Raw genomic sequence first — 23594 nt, forward strand, 5'->3', positions numbered from 1 at the left:
TGGGAGAGTCTTGGAAAAACTGCAGAATCTCTACGTCCATCCTTGAAAGTTTATTTGACTATGAAACATGCCAGCAAGCACCGGATGGCTGTAAAACCCTGAATTTTGTGAACGTAGCTATACAGTAACACAGATATAAAGTATAGAATTATGATCAGGAAATACCAGCTTGGGCTTTGCCAAAGCAGACTGTTGCACCAAACAAAATGCATGTTGGCCATTTGTGCTTGAATGCAACCACGCAGCCCATCTTCAAACGCAAAGCCTTGCCCCTTGGCGATGTGCGTCCCTTCCGTCTTTCGCTTCGGACGAAGGAAAAAACCTCAGGAATCTTCCAAAACCCGCTCTTAAAATAAAACTGAATCGCCTGCTCACAAAAAGCGAAACCTTCAGCAAATAGCCCCCTTAGTTTGACATTGGTTTGGTTTCCATGCAATAAAAAGGGTAACAATAATAATTATTTTTTTAGGAAAAAAAAAAAAACGCCCCAAAGCAAGCGTTTTCTTGATCCTCGTTTGGCAGGAAGCACCGTGGTTTAGCCGCCCTTGATATATATATTTTAATATATATATTTTAAAAATCAGACCGTGTTTTTTTGCAAAGGATTTGGCCTGAGCAGATGTCGGTTTCTTTCCAAACTCCGTTTTATTTTGGGTGAGTTTCTTTGCCTTGCTTTTTTCCCCCCTTGGAAATTCGGCACGATGCTTCACAGCTGGGGGAATGACCGCCAGCGAGCCTGAAGATAATCCCCTTCCTCGGTTCCCGCATCCTGTTTTTAAATCAGCAGAGATCTTTTTTGGATGGTGAGGGAATGGGTTCTGATCTGTACAGCATGCTGTCACAAAAATCTTTACATTTGGTTATTTAAACAATGAACCAATGTCGTGGAAGGCAAGCCGTCTCAACTGTCTGCAGGGCGCCCTCTTCTCACAGACCACGCCTGGCAAGCTAACCAGAAGCCCCCTTTCCAGGAAGGGCAAGGGTGGGGGTTTGTTTTTTTTCAAGAAAGCAGTTCATCTTCGCTCACATTTGGCAGATCGTTGGCGGCGCGGAAAGCCTCTTCGCTGCTTTGTTTTCTGCTTTGAAAGGAAGACAAGGATCATCAAAGCACAAAATGTTTTGTCCTTAAGGAAAGATCACAATGATTTTGGGATGGGGTGTGTGTGAGGGAGATATGACCATTTTTATTTCATTTGGCGAGTTCGCTCCCTGTAGGAAGGGAAGATCTGGGGCAATTTTCTCCCACCCCACTTTTTCAAGTTTTAAGAGATATTCAATCTCAAGAAAAAAGGAAGGAAGGAAGGAAGGACAAAAGTGAGGGAGGGAAGGAGGGAGGGAGGGAAGGAAGGAAGGACAAAAGGGAGAGACGGAGGGAGAGAGGGAAGGAAGGACAAAAGGGAGAGGGAAAGGAAGAGGGAAGGAAGGAAGGAAGAAATGGGAGGGAGGGAGGCTATGCACTTACATCAAGTAAGTCTGTCGGTCTGGTGCAGACAGAAATCTTTCTTCTCTTCTACTCCCCTCAAACGGATTCCCAAAAGATCTTTTCCTGATCATGGATTTTACCAGGATCTGAGAACAGAAGATAGTTCCGCATTTACGTCAAAGGGAAAGGGAAAAGGTTCCCCTCGCACATCTATGCTAGTCATTCCCGACTCCAGGGGGTGGTGCTCATCACATCTCCCCTAGTCCTTCTCTTCATCAAACTAGCCATGCCCAGTTCCTGCAACCATTCTTCATATGTTTAAGCCTCCAGTCCCCTAATCATCTTTGTTGCTCTTCTCTGCGCTCTTTCTAGAGTCTCCACATCTTTTTTACATCGTGGCGACCAAAATTGAATGCAATATTCCAAGTGTGGCCTTATTACCAAGGCCTTATAAAGTGGTACTAACACTTCATTTGATCTTGATTCTATCTCTCTGTTGATGCAGCCTAGATGAACTGTTGTATGTCCAGGACTACTACCTGTACTCTTGAGGCAGCCTTCATCAATCTCTTGCACAGGGTAAATCTACAATCCGACCGGCTGAGTCCATTATTCTCACTTCATTTGAAGCTCTTAGTCAGCTCTCTGGCTCTCCGCACAGACCAATAACGGTTTAATGGCAAAGCCATTACCGAAATTGGAGCTGATTTGAAAGACGTCGGATCGACACTCCTGAAAGGCTGGCAGCGTGTCAACCGCGGGACGGGATATCCAAAGTCCACTCACCACGGTGGCTAAGCTGGGGATGTGCTTGACCGAATTCTCCACCTCTTCTTCGGTCACCTCGATCAGCGTGCAATTTTCATCTTCGGTCGGCAGCGGTTCGATGCCATTCTTAGTGACCCACGGATGCAGCTGGGGGCACGGATAAGAGGTGGGAGGGAGGGAATGAGAGAGAGAGAGAGGAAGAGACAAGCGTTGGCAGCTCATTTCAGAAAAGATCCCAGAAAGGTTTGGCCATGCAGGTCATCTTCAACTTATGACCACAACTGAGCCCAGAATTTATCTTGCTAAGGGAGACGCTTGTTACGTGAGTGTTGCCTCATCTTACAAGCTTTCTTGTCACATTTGATCCTGGTTGTAAATGTGAAAAATGGTCGTAAGTCATTTTTTTTCCAGTGGTGTCGTAACTTCGAGCGGTCACTAAGTGAACTGTTGTAAGCCGAGGACTACCTGCACTGAAGACGTGGAAGCGGGCAGTGGGATGTTTAAAAATTAATGCCAATGTAAGAGAGGTGGGGAACCGATTGCCAAATGTATTTCTTGGGATGGCAAACGGCCGGATAGGGCCAGCCAACTTGGATGAATGATTGAAGAAACCTGGGTAGGTGATGAATAAATGAACTGACTGGTTTTTGTAAGGATTACGCAAATCCCTCACTGGGATATAACTTTACTAGCTGAATACCCATGCTCCGCTACGAACTTATGTGATCGGGCTTGATAAATCGACACTTACAGCTTGGCAATTAATGAGTAGTTATGATCGGCCTCTCTTCTCCCCTTCTCTCCCTCAGCCTTGCCCCACAGAAGCCTCCCCTATCCTATCCCGCTTGCTGCTGTGAAAGTAAAACTGAAACTCCTCTCCTCTGCTTGTGCTTTGCATTTGGAACAGATTTCTTTTCAGGTGGGGAGGGGGAGTAGAACTCCTTAGCATCAGAGCGTGTTAATCATAATATAGGAAATACTAATGCTCTGATGGTCATTTCGAAAAATCCTTTCTTAGTGAGCACCTAGAAGCCAAGAAGAACATACGTGGCAAATTTCAAGTTTGTAGGCTTTAAGGTTCTGGAGATATTGTGATGATGCGTGAGTGGTATTTCGCTTTTATATATATAGATTTTATGTATGTATGTGTGTATTATTGCGATTAAGAAAGCCAGCCCTCCCAAATGCATGACGGTGAATCTTAAAAAAATATGGAATATTAAATACAGAATCAATACACTGCACGTTCTTCGGGCTGATTGTAAAGATGAAAGAACAGAGATACAGAAAAGTGAGACAATGAAACAAAAGTTAAAAAAGAAAATTAGGAGTAAAAAAAAAAACCATCCTGAGGAGTATGGCACTTTGGTTATATATTAAAACTTCCCATCTCCACTAAATTTAGTCTCTACTGCTTCCAGGAAACACAGGCTGGCCATGAAGTTACCTTAATTTCTGGGATGGTGATCCTGGATTCAGGTTTTTTATCCAGCATCTGGGTTATTAGATCCTTCAGTTCGTCAGGAATGTCTGGTCTTGGATGATTAAAAAAAATAAATAAAATAAGGACGATGCCTTTTGGGTTGAGCTATGGTAGTTAAGTAGTAAAAGTGGTAAGAATTTATCTCTGCCCTGCCCTTCAAAGGAAGTTGGGGTTCAACAATCTGAATTGTGATCAGAAATACGGGCCCGTTTCTGGCCTCCAGAGGGCCTCTGGAGCCTGGGGAGGCCGTTTTTGCCGCCCTGGAGGCTCGAGGAAAGGCTGCGGTGCCTGGGAAGGGCAAAAATGCTCCCCCCTGCCTCCCCGTGGTGCAGGAGGCCGACTATGCCATGCCCACCCAGCAACCGGACAGAGAACCCCTTGCTAAAATTTTTGAAGCGGTGCTGAGAACTTGTAATGCCTCTAAAAGCATCAACGCATCTACTCGAGGTGAGATCCGGGGCCTTCCCTCCCTCCCTCCCTCCCCGTTGAGCGTGGAAGGGAAGGGAAGCGAAGGGGCCCTTCCAGAATTCAAATTTCCCTTTGCAAATCGGGAGCCGCCTTTTGTCATCCTTGATTTTGCAGGAGATCGCAGGATTCTTACTTACTGGTCCGGAAATTCCAGCATTTGGCTCTTGATTTTGCTGTGCAGACTGAGGATTCGCTCATCCATAAAAGGACACTGAGAAGAAAGAATACCCCAGGGAGATATTATGGCTGGCACAGATTTGGGGGTGGGGGGGTATAGAGGAGAAACTGGCTGAGTTCCCCTTCAAATCATACCGCACGAGTCGCAACAGATCTACGATAAACCTGAGCCAGAATTGGTCACCTACGAAGGGTTTAACATCACATTCCTGGGGTCTATCGATCAATTGTGGTGAAGGAGCTGCCTTGCTCCGTAAAAAAGGCACATTAATCACATCAAGCTTTTAAAAAAGTGTATTTTCGTGGCATTAACAAAACCGGATTAAAAACACATTCTGCAATCTTGCCTGTTTGCAGAATTGTATGCGGAAACGCAATTGAGTTTTAGCACTTTTTTTTTTAAAAGGAATTTCAGCCTAGCAGAGGAACTGGGCAACTGAAAGGAGTGGGAGAAAATGACAAAACCACAATTGAGAGAGCCATTCATTTCTGCCTGACTTAATATCCATTATTAAGAGGCTTGGATTCTGTAAACTGAATGCTTTCTTTGGCCTGGCATCGGACCAACGGAAAAATTAGCAAACAGATAGAAAAGGAGGTTTTGTTACCTGTCCAAAGACGAAACAGTACAACGTGATTCCCATTGCCCAGACATCTAAAGCCTTGGAAAGGAAGGAAGGAAGGAAGGAAGGAAGGAAGGAAGGAAGGAAGGAAGGAAGGAAGGAGGAAGGGAGGGAGGGAAGGAGGGAGGGAGATAGGAAGGGAAGAAGGGAGGGAGGGAAGGAAGGAAGGAGGGAGGGAGGGAAGGAGGGAGGGAGGAAGGAGGGAGGGAGATAGGGAAGGAAAGGGAGGGAGGAAAGAGAAGGAGGGAAGGAAGGAGGGAGGGAGGGGTGATAGGGATAGCGAGAAAGGGGGAGAGGAGGAGAGAACATTAGCTTTTCAAAAATGTTTGCTCCTTCCATTATTATCACTGATACTATTATGAACTAGGAAAAATATCTAGAATGGTATTTTGCCATTCTTTATTCCACTCATTTTCCAAGGCTGGCGTAAATTCTTATTATCCTGACACATCAAACCTGGGACACAGGGAAATAGGGGAACTGCCATAAGATCTAGTGACCTGCCTTGAAGACCTAATAGTCGATCCTATGATCACACAGCTTCGCAATTGGTTCACAATTGAAGCAGTGTAGAGTTTCCTGCCTAGGCAGGGGGTTAGACTAGAAGACCTCCAGGGTCCCTTCCAACTCTGTTATTCTATTCCAATTTAGGCACGGATTTATTTATTTATTTATTTATTTATTTATTTATTTATTTAATTTTTTAAATCCCCAAGCCACCAATTAACAATAAATCACCGACCGACTAGGTTCACATACTGTAGCATTTTAAGGTTTGTTTTAACCAAACTTTAACTAAGCTACGATTGTCACGATTTACACAACGCCCTCGGCCAAAAATCCCAGGTTAAGTTGGTTTCTTTTAGGCCGGGTTCGCAGACCGTGTCAGCTTGAATGAGGGGTCAGTTCTAAAAACCTTTTCAATTCCTACCAGAGGCTAGAAAAACACGGGAACTCGGGAACACGCGTGCTGCTTTTTTTTCCTTCCCTCCACTTACCTTTCCTGAAAATATTTTCCTGGTTTCCGAGAGCGTCTCGGGGGCCATAAATGCTGGGGTGCCGACCGTGTTGGTTAAGAAGGCGTCCGATCCTTTGAATTCGTTGCTCACGCCAAAATCGGCAATTTTGATGTGACCGTCCTCTCCCACCAAAAGGTTGGAAGGTTTAATATCCCGGTGGATAATTTTTTGGTAGTGTACTGCGGGGAAACGTTAAACGTGAGACGTTCGCTTCTTTGGGCGTCTGGTTTGCAAAATAAGGACAAGGGAGCAGTTCCTGTTTTATAGGCTCCCACATTCACCCAGGCCTTGGTGCTAAGCTTTGTGGGGGTTTTTCCTACACACTCACAATATTCAATGCCTTTGAGCAGGTCTTGGAAATAGAATCGTGCCTGGTCCTCAGTAAGAGGTTTCAGATTGGGAACTTCCATCACTGGCCTGCAAAGGGAAAAATAGAAGTCAGAATCAGGGACCAGTTTGGATGGAAGAGAAGCAGACAATAAAATAGGGAGTGGCAGCCTTTCCTTGAGTCCGGCACACCTGGCACCTGCCGTTTTTATTCCCTCGGGAGCCAAACAATTGGCTAAGTAAGCAACACTGGCATATTGCATGATGTTGTAAAGCGTGGATTGGCTCATTCCATCGAGCCAAAAATAAACAAACCATGTTACGGCTCAGTGCAAAGTGTGGGCTGTCGTGGTTTGTATAAATCACAGCGAACACTTTAAACGTGGTTAGTTCAGGGCTCAAACACGCTGAGCCAACCGTTGCTAAAAAAATTGGGAGTCATATTATAGTCCTCGTGGGGAAATAGAATTTTTAAAACAGAGAATCTGCGGCAGTGTTTTCCAACCTCAGCGGCGATAAAACGTGTGGATTATAACTCCCAGAATCTTCCAGCCATTAAGATGTGTGAACTTCAACTCCCAGAATCCCCCATGGTTAGGGAATTCTGGGCGTGGAAGTCCACAGTTCTTCTTAAAGTCACAGAGATCGACAAATCTTGCCTACAGGGAGTAAAATGCTTAGGGCAACAATTTCTCCCCTTATTCTGTAATGCAACATGTACACGATTAGTTAGAAACGATGAAAACAATAATCGTCTTACCCTTTTTTCACAAGTTCAAACACTGAAATGCAAAAAAAAAAAAAGAGGAAGGCCATTAATTAAAAGGAGAAACATTTGCCTAAGGAAAACGGTCTCAAATAGTTGACTGGGTCAATCTAAACCCTTGGCAGGATTCCAATGATCTATTCAGTCCAGGAGTGGGGTTCAAAAATTTTAGCAAGAGGTTCTCTGCCCAGTTGCTGGATGGGCGTGGCCATGGTGGGCGTGGCCTAGTCGGCCTCCTGTACCACGGTGGGGGTGGATGGGCGTTTTTGCCCTCCCCGGGCTCCGGAGGCTTTTCTTGACGCCCTCTCAAACATCCGGAAGGCCCGTTTTTTGCCCTCCCTGAGCCTCCGTGCACACCCTGCACTTACCTGCATCCAAAATGGGCCATGTGGGGACTCCTGGGAGGGAAGGGGTGGGGCGGACGGGGTCAGCCAGGAGTGGGATTTGGGGGTTCTCCGAACTGCACAGAATCTTAGCTAGAGGTTCTCCCAAACCCTTGCGAACCCCCAGCAGCCCCACCCCTGATTCAGCCCCTCCTTGATCTACTTAAAAGTCATGGCAACTTGGACAGCAAGTCAATCGTAGGGGGATAGGCAGGGTGGGCTAAAGCTCTAGATGACGGGGCTGAAATCCCTCCTGACCTCTAAGAGAGGAGCGAACGGAGGGAATACACGCCCGGCTGGCTGAGCCGAGAATTGTGTTGGGCTGCAAAATCAAATTTAATTAGGAAAACAGCAACACGCAACAAACACCAGATGGCACAAGGAGGGATGAAATACGGAAGGGCCGTTGGCCACTTATTTCTGTCTTGCTTCCATCTGGAACTGGGTCCTGGTGTAGGAAGAGGCTGTTGGAGAGGCTGCCCTGCAGAGCGCCGAATGCTGCTTTTCTTTTATTCAGGCAGAGTTCTCGGCTAGGCTGGGAAAGGAAGGCGGCGTGGCAAGCAGCCTGTCCTTTCAGACCAAGGTTAATGCAACAATCTGGGTTTCATTTCTGGATCTTCAAAGCAGGAATTCCAGACGAGTCTTACTTTTTCCTCCTCCAGATCCAGCCCGGTATTTAGAGCAGGGGTCTCCAAACCTTGGCAACTTTAAGACTTGTGGACTTCAACTCCCAGAGTTCCTCAGCCAGCAAAGCTTTCCTGGCTGAGGAACTCTGGGAGTTGAAGTCCACAAGTCTTAAAGTTGCCAAGGTTGGAGATCCCTGATTCAGAGGGGTGTTTCTGAAGGTTGGCTAATTGAAGGTGGGCTTTGTCTCCCGGGTGGACTTCATCTCCCAGAATTCCCCAGCCAGCGATGAATTCTGGGAAATGAAGTCCACCTGTTGTCAGCGTCCCAGCACTGACATATATAAAGAGAGGAGAAGCTTGAAATTTTGCCTACTAAATCCCTTTGAAGATTCTGTCTCCTTGGAGATGGGAGAGGGGGGAGACATTCCTATGATCTGACGAAGAAGAGATCAGGAAAGTGACTTTGAAGATAGCCAATGAGAAGCAGAGAATTGGGGATCGGAAAGGGAGGGATTGGGAGGCAAAAGTCAGTACTGACCGCGAAAGAGCCAGGATCAGATCACTGTGCTCAAATAAAAAGAAAATTTCCTTAAAGATCGGCAGTTTGGAAATTCATTTATTTTGAGATAGCATCGAAACCTGACACCTGTCTTTAAGTGGCCAAGCTTGGAAACTCTGATTTAGAGCAATGCACCAACAAGGAATCCTTTGTTGCAAACCAGATCTATAACCCTTCTAAAGGATCTCGAGATCCTTTGGCTCTCCAAGGTTGAAGGCAAGCCGGAAGGAATGCAACGTTTTTGGGCAGGAGAAACCCTGTTTCCTCCCTTTTCAGGATATCAAAAGAAAGAGAGAAGCAGGATGGCTTACCCATGTACAAGTGATCTTCGGTGGGGTCATCCAGTACCTGCCAGCAACGAGAAAGACAAAATGGGACACTGGATCTTAGCTACGTTCACACCATGAAATTCCCCTAGTAAACATAGATTTGAATGTTGGAAACAGAAACTTCTCACTAACTTCTGGTGGCTGGAGTGAGTCCATAATGGAAACCAGTGGTGAAATGTAAAATTTGTTACTACTGGTTCTGTGGGCGTGGCTTGATAGGGGGGCAGTTTAATGTGATGGTGGGCGTGGCCAACTTTTTTTCTTTTTTTACTTTTAAAAGCATTTTTTCCTCCAATCTCTTCGGCCAAACAGGCTGTAGAAAAAATGCTTTTAAAAGCCTCTGATGATCGTGCGGCTCAGCTGGGATCGTCAGAGGCTTTTAAAGGCATTTTTTTTCCTACAATCTCTTCGGCCAAAGAGGCTGTAGAAAAAATGCTTTTAAAAGCCTCTGATGATCGTGCGGCTCAGCTGGGATCGTCAGAGGCTTTTAAAGGCATTTTTTTTCCTACAACCTCTTCGGCCGAAGAGGTTGTAGAAAAAATGCTTGTAAAAGCCTCTGACAATCCCAGTTGAGCCGCACGATCATCAGAGGCTTTTCTTTTTAACTTTTAAAAGCATTTTTTTGGCCGAAGAGGTTGCAGAAAAAAAATGCTTTTAAAAGGCTCTGACGATCCCAGCTGAGTCACGCGATCATCAGAGGCTTTTTTAAAAAAAAACTTTTAAAAGCATTTGTAGAAAAAATGCTTTTAAAAAGTAAAAAAAAAAAAGCCTCTGATGATTGCGCGGCTCAGCTGAGCACGGGGGGGGGGGGGGGGGGGGCAGGGATTTCTGCTACCGGTTCTCCGAACCACCCACCGCCATCGCTACCGGATCAGGCGATCCAGTCCGAATTGGGAGCATTTCACCCCCGATGGAAACCCATCCGCTCACACGTTCTCTTGTGAAAAATGCCACTAAACTGGCACATGATACGCCAACGCTATGGGCACGTTCTGGAAAAAAAAACCTGCCTCCGGTTGAAGGTCAGCCTCACCTCCACAAGCTTCACAATGTTTGGGTGGTCCAGCTTCTTCAAGATGGCGATCTCTTGGTAGACCTGCTCAATGGGCCCTCTGGGTTGGCAGAAGCCTTCCAAGGGCAGTTTGGCACCTCGAGGAGGAGGGCGGCCTAAGGAAGAAGATACGGAGGTGATGAGAAGAGTGGGGGGGAACCAACATGATCAATGCCGTTGGGAAAACCCAGGCTGGGGGAAGAGAGAGAGGGGGGCTTGGTCAGCCTCAGCATGTAGCCCAGACAGGTGAGCAAATTCCATTTTATAGTAACAGAAATGTGTAAGTCTCAAAATGCAATTCTCCCCAGCCGTCTCTTTTACAGCCTGAGAAACTATAGAGAGTATCTTCTCAGTTTCTTTCTCCTAACCCAGTGATGGCAAACCTGTGGCACACAAAGCCATCTCTCCGGGCATGCCAGCCGTTTGGCAGTTGGCAGCACTGGAAACCAGAAGAGAGCGGGAAGCTGAGGTTCTGGGTTCTGGCGCGCGCATGTGCCCAGGCCAGCTGGTCTTCACAAGCTATGCACACCAGAAACCTGAAGACCAGGTGACCAGCACGCTCTTCCGGTTTCCGGCACTCCCCCACTGTTACTGACCTAACCATTATGCAGCTGAGGACTAGGCTGTCCCTTATCTAAGTGTCCTCCGTCCCCAGGCCATTCCCACATGCCATTTACAAGCTTGGATTGAGGATAGTAAAGCAGTGCAAACTTCCATCGGGGCCCAACAATTTGCTTCCTCCCCACCCACCTCCCCAGGACGGCCGCCTGCCCATCCCAACGTACGTGGGAAGCCGGCTTGTCTCATCAGCTTCTTCTTCGAAAGCAGTTTCATTGCCTGCAGGAGACAAGGACATTGTGTTGAGTTGAGTCGCAAGGCAACCGCCCAAAATTAATTGCTGGTTGCAGGTTTCATAATGAGTTCTGCACTGCTTGTTCTTTTCTGGGCTATTCTAGATCTGCATTGCAAATTATTCTAGGAATAAAACCGGTCGATGGATTAAATAAATTAAGTTCCCATCTCATTCAGTGCTATGCAAAAATTATGAATTTCCCCCTTATCGAAACTCATCGCCCAATTCCACCCTTCCTTTGGTTCAAAAACTTCCTCCTTTTTTAGGTTACACCGAGTCAATCCGTGCCAGCTGATGAGTGTTTACTCACATAGTAAGTATTGTCATTTTCATTGTAGGCCAGCTTCACAACACCGTAGGAGCCCTGGGAAACACACAGACACACACAAAAAACGGTAGGTGAAGAAAACAGGAGGGAAACAACAGTTGCTGAAATGATTGACGGGTTATTTTTATTAATATGTTTATTTACAGAGTTTATTTGCCCATCCCAAATATGCAATGATTACGGCAAGGACTTGTGGGTTTGGGTGTGGGTGTGATTACCTTTCCAATTTCATCCTTCAGAGTGTATTGATTGAGCTGCACACAATCCTGAGAAAGATAAAAATCAGAGGCGGAATGAAGGACCAAAGTCGATAGCAAAAACAACCTGCCATTAAGCCGGGTTTCTTCCACCTCTTGGGGATCATAAAACCTCCTCCATTCGCAGAGTTAAGTTACTGCCACTTGTTTCCATAGAAGCCACCAACATGTGGTGTGTGGGTGTGAGTACACACACACACAAACACATAAACAGAGAAGCATCTGACAGGGATGGCTTGCCCACGACGTCGGCTACCATTATCCCAGGGGTGAAATGCTCCCGGTTCGGACCGGATCACCCAATCCGGTAGCGATGGAGGCAGGTGGTTTGGAGAACCGGTAGCAAAAATCCTTGACCCCCCCCCCCCACATGCCCAGCTGAGCCGCACAATCTTCAGAGGCTTTTTTTCTTTTAAATGCCTCTGACGATCCAAGCTGAGTTGCCAGATCGTCAGAGTCTTTTAAAAGTAAAAAAAAGAAAAAAAGCCTCTGATGATCAGGCAACTCAGCTGGGATCGTCAGAAAAAAAAAATGGCCACGCCCACCGTCATATTACACCCACCAAGCCACACCCACAGAACTGGTAGTAACAAATTTTAGATTTCACCACTGCATTATCCCCAACCTTGACTTCAAAACACTTGGAAGACACACAATTGCCTACGTTTATTTATGCACTTATTATAAACCTGGTTATTTATAGTTTTATATTTTAATATTTATTTATATTTACAGGTCGTCCTCGATTATTTACGCCGACAACGGGAGTCCCATGATCTCTGTGGCCAAGCGAGACATTTGTTGAGTTTTGCCCCATTTTTACGATCTTTCTTGACACAGTTGTTAAGTGAGTCACTGCAATTGATAAAAGTTAGTCCCCCGGTTGTTAAGCGAACAATGGCTTCCCCAATGACTTCGCTGGTCAGAAAAGGGGATCACGAAATCGTGGGTTGCTGAAACCGTCATAAAGACGAGGCAGTTGCCAAGCTGGCTCATATTCACTTTTATCGTGTAAGGAACTCTGGGAGTTGAAGTCCACAAGTCTTAAAGTTGCCAAGGTTGGAGACCCCTGCTATCAGCGTTTCCTCCTTTGAGAGTTGAGGAAGAGGATTTTTTTGGGGGGGGGGTCTCTTTTCCTCACCTAAAAGCAGGGGTGAAATCCAGCAGGTTCTGACAGGTTCTGGAGAACCGGTAGTGGAAATTTTGAATAGTTCGGAGAACCGGCAAATACCAACTCTGGCTGGCCCCAGAGTGGGGTGGGAGTGGAGATTTTGCAATATCCTTCCCCTGGAGTCGGGTAGGAATGGGGATTTTGCAATATCCTTCCCCCAGGAGTGGGGTGAGAATGGAGATTTGCAGTATCCTTCCTCTGCCCCACCCACCAAGCCACACCCACCAAGCCACGCCCATGGAACCGGTGCTAAAAAAAAAATTGGATTTCTCCACTGCCTAAAAGGATGGTTGGGGAACAAGCGTGACCTCTGCAAGAACAAACGAACAAACAAAAATGGCAGAAAGAGAAATAGGGGCTTCCCAAGCCCCCAGACTCTTCAATCTCTGAGATCTACTCTGCAGTTTTAAGGATCCCAGGAGTCAAAACCAGCCCCAAGTCCAGAAATACATTGGACGCCACTCCTCTGTTTGATGTAGAGCAGCTAATGGACAGTTCGATCGTCCGTTCTTTGCTTAAAAAAATGCGGTGGGGTGAATCGGAAGGAGAAGGGCCTGAGAAAGCATCAGGCACACTCACTCTCCCAAAGATCAAAGGTGTGGCTCAACTCTCCATTACCTGGAGCCTTAATGGCAGAAGATAAATTGGCCTGCAAGGTCTCCGAATCGGATGTTTGCCAAGCTCGGCAACTTTAAAAGGTGTGGACCGACTCTCAGAATTCATCAGCCAGCATGCTGGGTTTCTTTCCTCTTTTTCTTTCTTTCTTTTTGGAATAGCGAATGATAGGATAGAATAACAGAGTTGGAAGGGACCTTGGAGGTCTTCTAGTCCAGCCCCCTGCTTAGGCAGGAAACCTTACATCACTTCAGACAAATGGTTAGCCAACCTCTTCTTAAAATCTTCCAGTGTTGGAGGATTTACAACTTCTGGAGGCAAGTTTTTCTTTCTCTTTCTTTCTTTCTTTCTTTCTTTCTTTCTTTCTTTCTTTCTTTCTTTCCTTCCTTTCTCTTTCTTTCTCTCTCTCTCTCTCTCTCCTTTTCCTTCCTTCCATCTTATCCATCCATCTCTCTCTCTCCCTCTCCCTCTCCCTATCTCTCTCTCTCCCTCTCCCTCTCTCTCTCTTTCCACTCATCCATCCATCCAATTTATATAGCTGCAGATTTTACAAGAAGTGACCGAGCTGCATACAGCATCATTCTCTCTCTCTCCCTCCCTCTCTCTCTCTCCCTCCCTCTCTCTCTCTCCCTCCCTAACTATCTCTCTCTCTCTCTCTCTATCTATCTATCTATCCACTCATCCATCCATCCAATTTATATAGCTGCAGATTTTACAAGAATTGAGTTGAGCTGCATACAGCATCATTCCCTCTCTCTCTCTCTCCCTCTCTCTCTCTCTCTCTCTCTATCTATCCACCCATCCAATTTATATAGCTGCAGATTTTACAAGAAGTGGCTTGAGCCGCATACAGCACAAAAAGGTTATAAAACAGTACTAATCGTTCCAATTATTATTAGTTTTTCTTTTTCTCTCTGGAGAAATGTGGAGATCATAATAGAACAGAATAACAGAGATGGAAGGGACCCTGGAGGTCTCCTAGTCCAACCCCCTATATAGTATACCATTTCAGACAAACAGTTGTCCAATTTCTTCTCGAAAAGCTTCCAGTGTTGGAGCATTCACAATTTTTTTGGCACTGAGAACCAAATCCTTTCTCACGTTGCTAAAATAACCCAACATCCTTTTTTTTTACAGTTCATTTCTTATCAACAATATACTGGAAAAATAGCTACGCAATCCAGAGGGGGTTTCAGCAGGTTCTGACCAGTTCTGGAGAACCGGTAGCGGAAATTTTGAGTAGTTCGGAGAACCGGTAGTAAAAATTCTGACTGGCCCCGCCTCCCCATCTATTCTCTGCCTCCCGAGTCCCAGCTGATCGGGAGGGAATGGGGATTTTGCAGTACCCTTCCCCTGGATTGGGGTGGGAATGGAGATTTTACAGTATCTTTCCCCTGCCACCCCTACCAAGCCATGCCAAGCGCACCAAGCCACGCCCACAGAACCGGTAGTAAAAAAAATTGAAACCTACCACCGACGCAATCTCTGTAATTCCTTCATCCACGTATTGTATTTCTGCATCTTTGCCCCCCGCCCCATCCTTTCCGCCTTCCTCTTTTTCGTTTTGTCTTTTCTTTTTTCCTTCTCCTTTTAAAAACGATGAGCAAACCGACAAACGGTGTCCCCAACTGTCGGGATGTGGCTTCTCTTACCTGCAGCCCTGTGATGGACACCCTGTGGGACTCGATGGTGGGCCTCCGGGGCAGACGCGGGGAGGAGTGTGGGGAAGTGACAGGGGAGTAAGGGAGGGAGGGATAGATGTAGCGCCCATTGAGCCCCATGTTCCCACTGGGAGACTGGACGGAGGGAGACCTCTCTTGCAGGGAGAGCTTGCGACTCGAAAGGTTGACTTTGATCCAAGATTCCTTGGTCTCTCTGGAGGAGGTCCTCGAAGGGTCGGCCAGGCCTGGTTCTCCAAGATCTCCAGGTCCTGGGGCTTCACATGGCTCCATGGGTTCCTCCTCCTCCGCCAGCCCCTCCGGCTGGCCTGGCGTGGAACTGGGAGGAGTGTCGTACTCCGCTACCACCACGAAGGACTCCATGGCGCTCCGAGAGGTCACATTTTAGATCCGTCAAGCGGGAAGGCTCCTCTCGCGCATGGCCGAGGGAGTCACGGCAGAGAAGGAGCGTCGCGGGGACAGGCCAGATGGTGGCACATGGGGGCATTATGTGCTGGCCAGCGGAATGCCCATGCTGTGGCGGCCGCTCTCCCGGAAGCTGGATCTGGACGAAGGAGAGACAAGACCGAGCAGCTGAACTCGAGTGGGACAACAGGGGAAGGCAAAAACTACAGTCGGCAAAAAGCTGTAATGTCCAGGGTTCACGTAAGACGGATTAACTGTATCATGGCTTAGAACGATGGGTTTATCTAGCCAATATGGGGTTACAATAGGAACCCACGATCTGTGGAGGTCTTGGTGCTCTCTGAGTTTGGTTGCTTACTTGCAGACGTTTCCTGACCCAAATTAGGGGACATCATCAGAGTTTGTTATGGCACCTCCTCCTCCTGCCCTCCCTGCAAACCTCATTCAATTCTAGCATTGATGATGCTCCCTAGTTGGGTCATGAAACATCTGCAAGAAAACAGCCAAGCTCAGAGGGTACCAAGGACCTCTCAGGTCACTCCTGAGCTATTGAGATTCTCTGCTCAGAAATCCTAATCTGGGAGCTGAATCCACAAGAAAAAAAACCAGAGAAAAATACAACTCAGTCCAGGAGCCTTGCTAAATTTCCAGAATTGCAATTCTTAGAAGCTACAGTCCAGCCTACCTCATGGCAACCGTTTTTTTTACTCAGGCAGATTTTAGAAGTGAAATAAAATGAACTCATTTTTGCTTCTCTCTAAATTGCGAGAAACCATAAGCCAGGAATTAGAAATACGTCAGGAGCAATTTCCTTAACGCTTTGAAGAGGAAGCAAAGGACTCGTCAAAATTAGAGCCACCCTTAAAACGCTTGTTCAAATTCCATCCTCAGGCCAAGCAATCCTGAATCTCGACAGGAGAAAACACCCATTAGGTTTAATTCATCACAAGCGAGGAAAGCAATGTGGGCAGGTGAGCGACAGGTGCCAATCACTCTTTTATCATCACATTTTTTTTCCTTCCAAACACCCACCCTTCTCCTCCTCGCTCAGAACAGGTGACTTGACCGATTTACCACTCGCCTCCCCTACTTAATTTTCTATTCTATTCTATTCTATTCTATTCTATTCTATTCTATTCTATTCTATTCTATTCTATTCTATTCTATTCTATTCTATTCTATTATTCTATTCTATTCTATTCCATTCCATTCCATTCCATTCTATTCCATATTGCTATGCTATGCTATGCTATGCTATGCTATGCTATGCTATGCTATGCTATGCTATGCTATGCTATGCTATGCTATGCTATGCTATGCTATGCTATGCTATGCTATGCTATGCTATTCAGCAAGAAGGCTTGGGAATGATTTAGAAATTCAGAAGAGAAAAAAAAAAACGCTTGCCGGAAAATGATCTGAAATTAAAGCAATAGCACACAGGCCTATCCTAGAGCTGTAAACTAACCTTATTTTTTTTCCCTTTTAAATAGCTTTGCGACAGACCCATTCCTCTGATTAATCCCGTTTTTAAAATTCCCCTTCTGGATTCATCCTCAGAAGCCCCGTTAAATAAAAAAGGGCCTTTTGCGCTGAACACGATAGCCTCCTCCGACTGCTGCTCTTTTACCAGTCGGGATGAGCTTAAGAATTCCCCGTTCTAATGCTCCCTCTCTTCTCCTTCGACTTCTAAAATTTCCCCCAAGCCATTATGCAGATGCTTAAAAGCAATTCGGAGAGAATGAGAGCAGAGATAATGAAGCATAATGAAAAGGCTTCTTTCTCCGGGCTGAATTAAGGATGACATTCGGTCACCCATCAGAAACCAGAGGCAGGGGAAAAAAAAAAAAAAAAAGGACAGGCTGGCTTGATGGAAGACGCAGAACCGTAGTTTGTTTCGATTATGATCCAGCCCACCGATATGGCACTAAGAGGTAAGCCAAACCAACTGAGAATGTCTTACGGATCACCTCTTGGACCGAATCGGGATGCTTAACTGCTTTTCATGGAAGTAACCACAATCAGCAGCTTCTAAACATCGCCCGTGCTTGGCTGGAGAATTCTGGGAGTTGAAATCTACCCGTCTTAAAACGGCCAAGGTTAAGAAGCACTGCCTTAGAGGATCTCCTCCTAGGACCTCAAAACAACGTTCTAAGATCCCGTGCAGAGTTCCAAAGAGGGGAATTCTGGGATTTGAGAATGCTGGCTTCTGGGAGTTGAAGTCCTCCCATCTCAAAGTTGGCCCAAGTGTGGATAACGCTGCTTTAGTGGAAGCCTTTGGAGGAAGCAACCACTGAATTGAGGTCGCCTTGGACCATGGATGGACCTGTGGCTTGGTGGACCCATCTTCTGACTATCTGCGTGGAAAAAGGGAAGAAGTTCAGATCGGTCCTTCTCTGGAGACCTGGTTGAGGAAATGCAGCATCCGAGGAGACTTAAGTTTTCTGAGGATGGATGCAAATAGCATTGACCACTGTGAAAGAAGGGAAGAAGATTCCTGGGTCTTTAATGGTTGAGCTACACCTGCCAGAAGTTGTCCTTCTGAGCTGCAAGCAAGCTTTCCAAGTCCTCCTCCCGCTCCTTTATTGGACTACCTTCTAAGCAGGCTTCCGTGGGAACGTTTCAGCCTTCGGTTCGTCTCCAATCCCACACAGAATCCGAAACTTGATTCCAGGAAGGATCTGAACGCTCCTCTTTTCAGTCCCACACAGCTTGGGAAGAAAAGACGTCCTTGCAACAAAAGCGGGGGAAGACCGAAGGGAAAGGAAACAAAAGGCCCAGCCTTCAACTCATGGCACATTTGCCCAAGCCGCATGCTTTTGCTTCCCTGCGCTCCCTCTTCCCTTTTCCCTCTCCCTCTCGACAGCCCACGGAATGTGGGGAATCTGGAGAGATAAGACTTTGCAGCTTGCAAAAAGAGGGGGACGGGAGATAAACGGGAGAACAAGGTCAGAGAGAGAGAGAGAGAGAGAGAGAGAGAGAGAGAGAGAGAGAGAGAGAGAGAGAAGCAACTGGGAAGGAGGCAAAGCACAAGGAAGACCTCTGCAAAAGTGTCTGTCTGACTTTCTTACTTTCTTTCCTTTCTTTTTTTTCTCTTTCTTTCCATTTTCCCTTCCTTCCTTCTCTCCCTCCCTATCTTCCTTCCTTCCTTGCTTGCTTACTTTCCCATTTCCTTCCTTCCTTCATCCCTTCTTCATTGTTATCTCATTCCTTCCTCCCTCCCTCCCCATCTTCCTTCCTTCTTCTTTTCCTATCTCCTTCCTCCCTCCCTTCCTCTCATTCCTATCTCCTCTCTCCCTTCCTTCCATCCTTCCTTCCCTCCCTGCCTCATGTTTCCTTCCTTCCTCCCTTCCTCCCTCCCTTCCTCTCATTCCTATCTCCTCTCTTCCTTCCTTCCCTGCCTCATGTTTCCTTCCTTCCTCCCTCCCTTCCTCTCATTCCTATCTCCTCTCTTCCTTCCTTCCTTTTCCTTCTTTTTGTTTCTTTCTCTTTCCATTTTCCCTTCCTTCCTTCTCTCCCTCCCTCCCTATCTTCCTTCCTTCCTTCCTTTCCCATCTCATTTCTTCCTCCCACCCTCCCCATCTTCATTCCTTCCTTTCTTCCTTTCCCACCTCCTTCCTTCCCTCCTCCCTCCCTTCCTTACTCTCATTCCTATCTCCTATCTCCCTCCCTTCCTTTTCCTCCCTCCCTCTTGTTGCTTCTTCCCCTTTATCCACCCCAAATTCCAGCTTCTGGACTTGTCATGCCTGCTGCAGGTCCAATCTTGTACTAGAGAATTCCTCCAAAGCCCACCCGCCTCCAACCCCCCCCCCCATACCCCAGCCAAACTGTATACTTCCCAAGGCCTCGACTGGAGGCGTGTATCTACGCAGAGCTGCACAGAAGGTGCATTTTGCCGATCAGAAAAAAGCCTCAAGGATGTTCGAAAATAATAGCAAACAATAACAGCAGCCGCAGCTTTGGCTCGTCTTTTTAATTGGCTTTTAAACTGGCTTTTAAATTGGGTTTTAAACCTCTTTAGATAAATTTGGATGTTTTTAATCTTTGAGCCTAAATTACTTAATCTGTTTCTTAATAGTTTTTAACTTCTATATGTATTTGTATTTATTATGGCTGTTCACCGCCCTGAGTCCTTCGGGAGTAGGGCGGTATACAAATATGAAAAATAAATAAAGAAAAAATAAATAAAGAAACCCAGAACTTAAGGAGCCGAGTGCAAAGAGAGAAGGAGGTTATTTCTGAATTTCTGCAATTGTGAAAAGAGGAAGAGATTTGAGCCGGTTGAGGCACCGGTTGACAAAAGCCATATGCTTCCTGAACGAACACAACATTAACTTCCACTCTATTTATTTATTTATTAAAAAAAAAAATCATTTCTTGCATCCTAACAAGACAGGAGCTGCTCCGATTGACAGAGAGATTTGTACCCACGAAGCCACATAGGGGAGGAAACCCTCCTCTTAACAATTTGCCTCGATGGGCACTTATGTTTTTTTTTTCCAGGTAAATCCAGATTTGGCACGCTCCTTCCGGCTGATATTTAAGAACGCTCAACGCTCGTTCAGCGGGAGAACGTGAGAGCTGTGCCTTACAGAACGGGTGTGTAAAAGACACACAGATCCACATCGCAGTCCCCTTCAATGCACGAGGCTGCTCTGATGGGAAGGGAGGAGGACAGGAGCTGGCTGGCCCGTTTTTTAATTTCTGTCCCAAATTTCCGGGCAAAAGGACTCACGGTGCAAAGCCACGTTAAAGATACACGTTCTAAAGCAGTGTTTCTCAACCTTGGGGGCTTGAAGAGGGGATTCTGGGAGCTGAGGCCCACCCCTCTTCAAGCCCCCAAGGTTGAGAAACACTGCTTTAAAGGGTTTGCAAAGAGTGAAGTTGTGCAACATTGGTTAAAGCGTTGGCAACCTCAAGACGCACTCAGCCCAAGCTCTTGTTAGCTCCGCGCTTGCCTGCCTGCCAAGGATTAAACAAACCTTGGGTTATTCCTCCTTCCGAGATACCTGGCAGGTCCCGATCCTGCCCAGGTCATTCAGGACGCCAAGTTGAATCGAACGAGACCAGAAAGGAAGAACTATTTCTCCTCCCCCCACCCCATCGGCCCGCCAATAAATCAAGGATTTCAACCACCCTCCGTAAACGTCAACTCGCCATCTGTCCCACCACCCCAGCTAGAACTTCCCCTCTGCACTGAAAGGCTCCCACTCCCACTCCCCACCACCCGGTGCTCCAGATGGGAGGGGGGCTCCCTCCGCTCGGCTCCCTCCAACCCCGCCGTGTCCTCAACGCTCTGCACGTCCCCTACAGTTCAACACCCCCAAACCAAACTTTAAAAGGAAGGAAGGGAAGGGAAGGGAAGGGAAGGGAAGGGAAGGGAAGGGAAGGGAAGGGAAGGGAAGGGAAGGAAGGAAGGAAGGAAGGAAGGAAGGAAGGAAGGAAGGAAGGAAGGAAGGAAGGAAGGAAGGAAAGAATCAACGCAGTCCCTCGAGACCCAAAGAGGAATGTGGAGCATCAGTTCCCCCCACCCTCCTTCTGCAGGTTTGCACTATGGCAACCCCCCCAAAAAAAGGAAGGAAGAAAGAAAGAGTACGGATAGCATTGGAAGGAGCTGGGTTTTATTCTCCCCCGAGCGGGAGGAAATCCTCCTGCCAGTGGATCCCTTCCTAAAGCAGATCCCCGCTTCCTAGCTCTCCGGGCCCTTGCTGATTTCCCCAGACAGATGTTAGCTACAAAGGGAGATTCCCGGTGCCCTTTTGCTCCGAGAGCATCCGGCACTGTGCTGCTCTCCTTTCTCTTAGGTGACGTCCAGATGTTGCAGGTGGGAGGCGAGTAGAAAAAGCATCTCGCCCCCTTCCCCAAGGGCTGCATCCCTCCCTTTCGACCCCCTCCGAGCCAAATCCACCCCTTCCCACCCCAGGAAGAAAGTATGCAGGGGAAGGAAAGATGCCAACCAAGCTCAGGCTCACCCTCCTTCCTCCTCCTCCTCCTCCTCCTCCTCTTCCACCACCCTCACCCCAGCTTACCTGCCTGTGGCTCCAACCGGTCCGGAGGAGAGAGAGAGGCGGCTACAGCCCCAGTGGTTCCCGCAGCCTGTCTGGGAAGGTCTCCATTGCCCGACAGCGCCAGCCAGACGCCCCAGATGCTGGCAGCTGTACCCCGATTGGCTGCGCCCGGAGCTTTTCCTGTCTAGAAAGTGAGAGTCGGCTTCAAGCAGCTGGCCGCCCATTGGCTCCACTGGGCTGTCGAGACCAGCTCTGATTGGTGCAGAGGGAGGGGAGGGGGTTGTTATCAGGCCACCTCCCAAATCTGCTTTCCTTTCCCCCCACCCTTTCTCTCTCTTCTCCCCCCCTTCTCTTTTTTTTTTACTCTTTTTTTTTTTTTCTGGCATTCATCCTATGCAGAGAAGCCGGAAAAAGCATCCAGGCAGGGAGAACTTTCTCTTAGGAGCAAACTGCAGAGATCAGGGTTGGGGGGGAAAAGAATGAAAGACACCCCCCCCCCCAACTTTTTCAGAGGATGAGATGTCCCTGGCCTCCAAGCACCCATGCACGGCGTTCTCTGCAAACAACCCTGGGAGGTAGGCTGCTCTGGAGCCTCAGGGAGAAGGCTGGGAAGAGGTCCCGAAAGATTGCACACTACAAGGAAGAGGGGAAAAAACCCCCATACAGATGGATAGTCCCAGCTGTATTACCGGAAAGGAACACAATTGTTGCGGCACTTAGTTTGGGCAGTGAAACGTCTACAAGAAAACAACCGAGCTCAGAGAGCACCAAGGACCCCGTAATCGTTGCCCTCCTCCTCCTCCTCCACAAATCCCACTCCCTTCTACCGGTAGCACTGATCATGTTACCTAGTAGGGTCATGAAACGTCTGCAAGAAAACCCCCAAGCTCAGAGTGCACTAAGGACTCCACAGTCCTTCTCTGCAAACCCCACTGCCTACTAACACTGATTATGTTAGCTAGTTGGGTCATGAAACGTCTACCAAGCTCAGGGAGCACCGAGGATCTCTCATTTCAACCCCGAGCTACAAATATTCTCCTTTATTGGTATAAGGAACACAAATTTAACAGGCGGAACACGTTCCGATCTCACAGGAGGTCCCAAATGCCATTTAAAAAAAAAAAAAAAAAACATCTCAGATTCAAAATTGGCTCAGATTCACAGCGAGGACAAAAACGTTGGCCTGGGGATTCACAGGCTGTCGGAAGGGATGGCCAAACAGAGCAACCAATCATCCAAGCTGGTGTAAGGCCGTCCCCAATCTCCTCCAAAACGAACTCTCAAACTTCCTAGCACAATCCGACGAGGAGTTGCCATTGTTACTTCTCAGTTCTAAGCGTGCAGTAATGTCTCGGTTCCCCTAAAATAGTTTTTCTCAACCTTGGCCTTGCTGGACGATGGGTAGACTTCAACTCCCAGAATTCCCCAGCCAGCTGGCTGGGGAATTCTGGGAGTTGAAGTCCACCCCTCGTCCAGCGGCCAAGGTTGAGAAACACTGCCCTAAAAGGACTATATTATTAGAGAGATGATTGCTATTAAACTTCAGCCTTAATCGTAACGTGGTTGATGTGATTTCGGTCTAAACATTCCCTCGGCATTCACAATATACAGCTAGCCCTCAACTTACGACCACAACTAAGCCCAAGTGAAGAAATTCTGTTTTTTTCTCCTCTTCATCCCCCTCCATCCTTACAGGGACGAGCGAACAAATGCAACACTTCACCATTTCCTGCAACTGGTGTGTCCCCCCCACATCCAGGCCTTGCCAAGCTTTTAAAAGTTGCTCCACGCCGATGGATGGACTCTTAGCCACTCAAACGCTGCTTCCAGGGCAGAAGGAAAAAACTCCAAGCGAGATCGGCGTGGCTTTTACCTATGCTTAAAAGCCTCTCTCAAGCACCCAAAGGAAGCAGCCTTACCTCTATCAGAAGGGTTTCAATAATGCACGAAGGGGGAAGAGGAACGGGCCGGCCGAGATGGTTTGTTAAGAGCTTCTCCTTTGCAAAACAGATCCATCTCCCATGGACTTCGGGACAAAGAGGTCATGTCCGGCTTTGGAAACTCGGCGGCACTTGCCAAACGTTGGTTGGGCTTTGGAAAAAAAGATCGCTCCGGATCGATCAATATCAATAGCACTTAAGACTTATATACTGCTTCACAGTGCTTTACGGCCCGTCTCTAACCCGTTTACAAAGTCAGCCTCTTGCCAACCATCTGGGTCTCCTCATTTCACCCACCTCGGAAGGACGGAAGGCTGAGTCAACCTTGAGCCTGGT

General features: G+C 47.3%; 2 protein-coding genes across 3 annotated transcripts in view; one reads left to right on the top strand and one right to left on the bottom strand.

Annotated features, from left to right (window-relative positions):
• Positions 1 to 23594, top strand: part of GPN3 (GPN-loop GTPase 3) — a 182429-nt gene that overhangs the window by 144875 nt on the left and 13960 nt on the right. The window lies entirely within an intron of this gene.
• CAMKK2 (calcium/calmodulin dependent protein kinase kinase 2) lies at positions 990 to 23309 on the bottom strand. 2 transcript variants are annotated; one of them, XM_070950540.1, is made up of 17 exons: positions 23238 to 23309; positions 21340 to 21502; positions 14879 to 15449; positions 11402 to 11449; positions 11166 to 11219; positions 10788 to 10839; positions 9985 to 10118; positions 8934 to 8970; positions 7049 to 7070; positions 6290 to 6378; positions 5941 to 6140; positions 4928 to 4981; positions 4280 to 4353; positions 3639 to 3726; positions 2210 to 2338; positions 1463 to 1569; positions 990 to 1076 (listed from the first exon to the last, which is right to left on the bottom strand). In XM_070950540.1, the coding sequence occupies exons 3-17, from the start codon at positions 15266 to 15268 to the stop codon at positions 1001 to 1003; spliced, it is 1554 nt and encodes a 517-aa protein (XP_070806641.1). In that variant the 5' UTR covers positions 15269 to 15449; positions 21340 to 21502; positions 23238 to 23309; the 3' UTR covers positions 990 to 1000. The 2 variants fall into 2 exon arrangements, with proteins under 2 accessions (XP_070806641.1, XP_070806640.1); XM_070950539.1 differs by having other exon boundaries at positions 990 to 1079.

The sequence above is a fragment of the Pituophis catenifer genome, unplaced genomic scaffold (assembly GCF_029215685.1).
Source record: "Pituophis catenifer annectens isolate HBS135680 unplaced genomic scaffold, rPitCat1.0.hap2 SCAF_10, whole genome shotgun sequence".
Taxonomy (NCBI): domain Eukaryota; kingdom Metazoa; phylum Chordata; class Lepidosauria; order Squamata; family Colubridae; genus Pituophis; species Pituophis catenifer.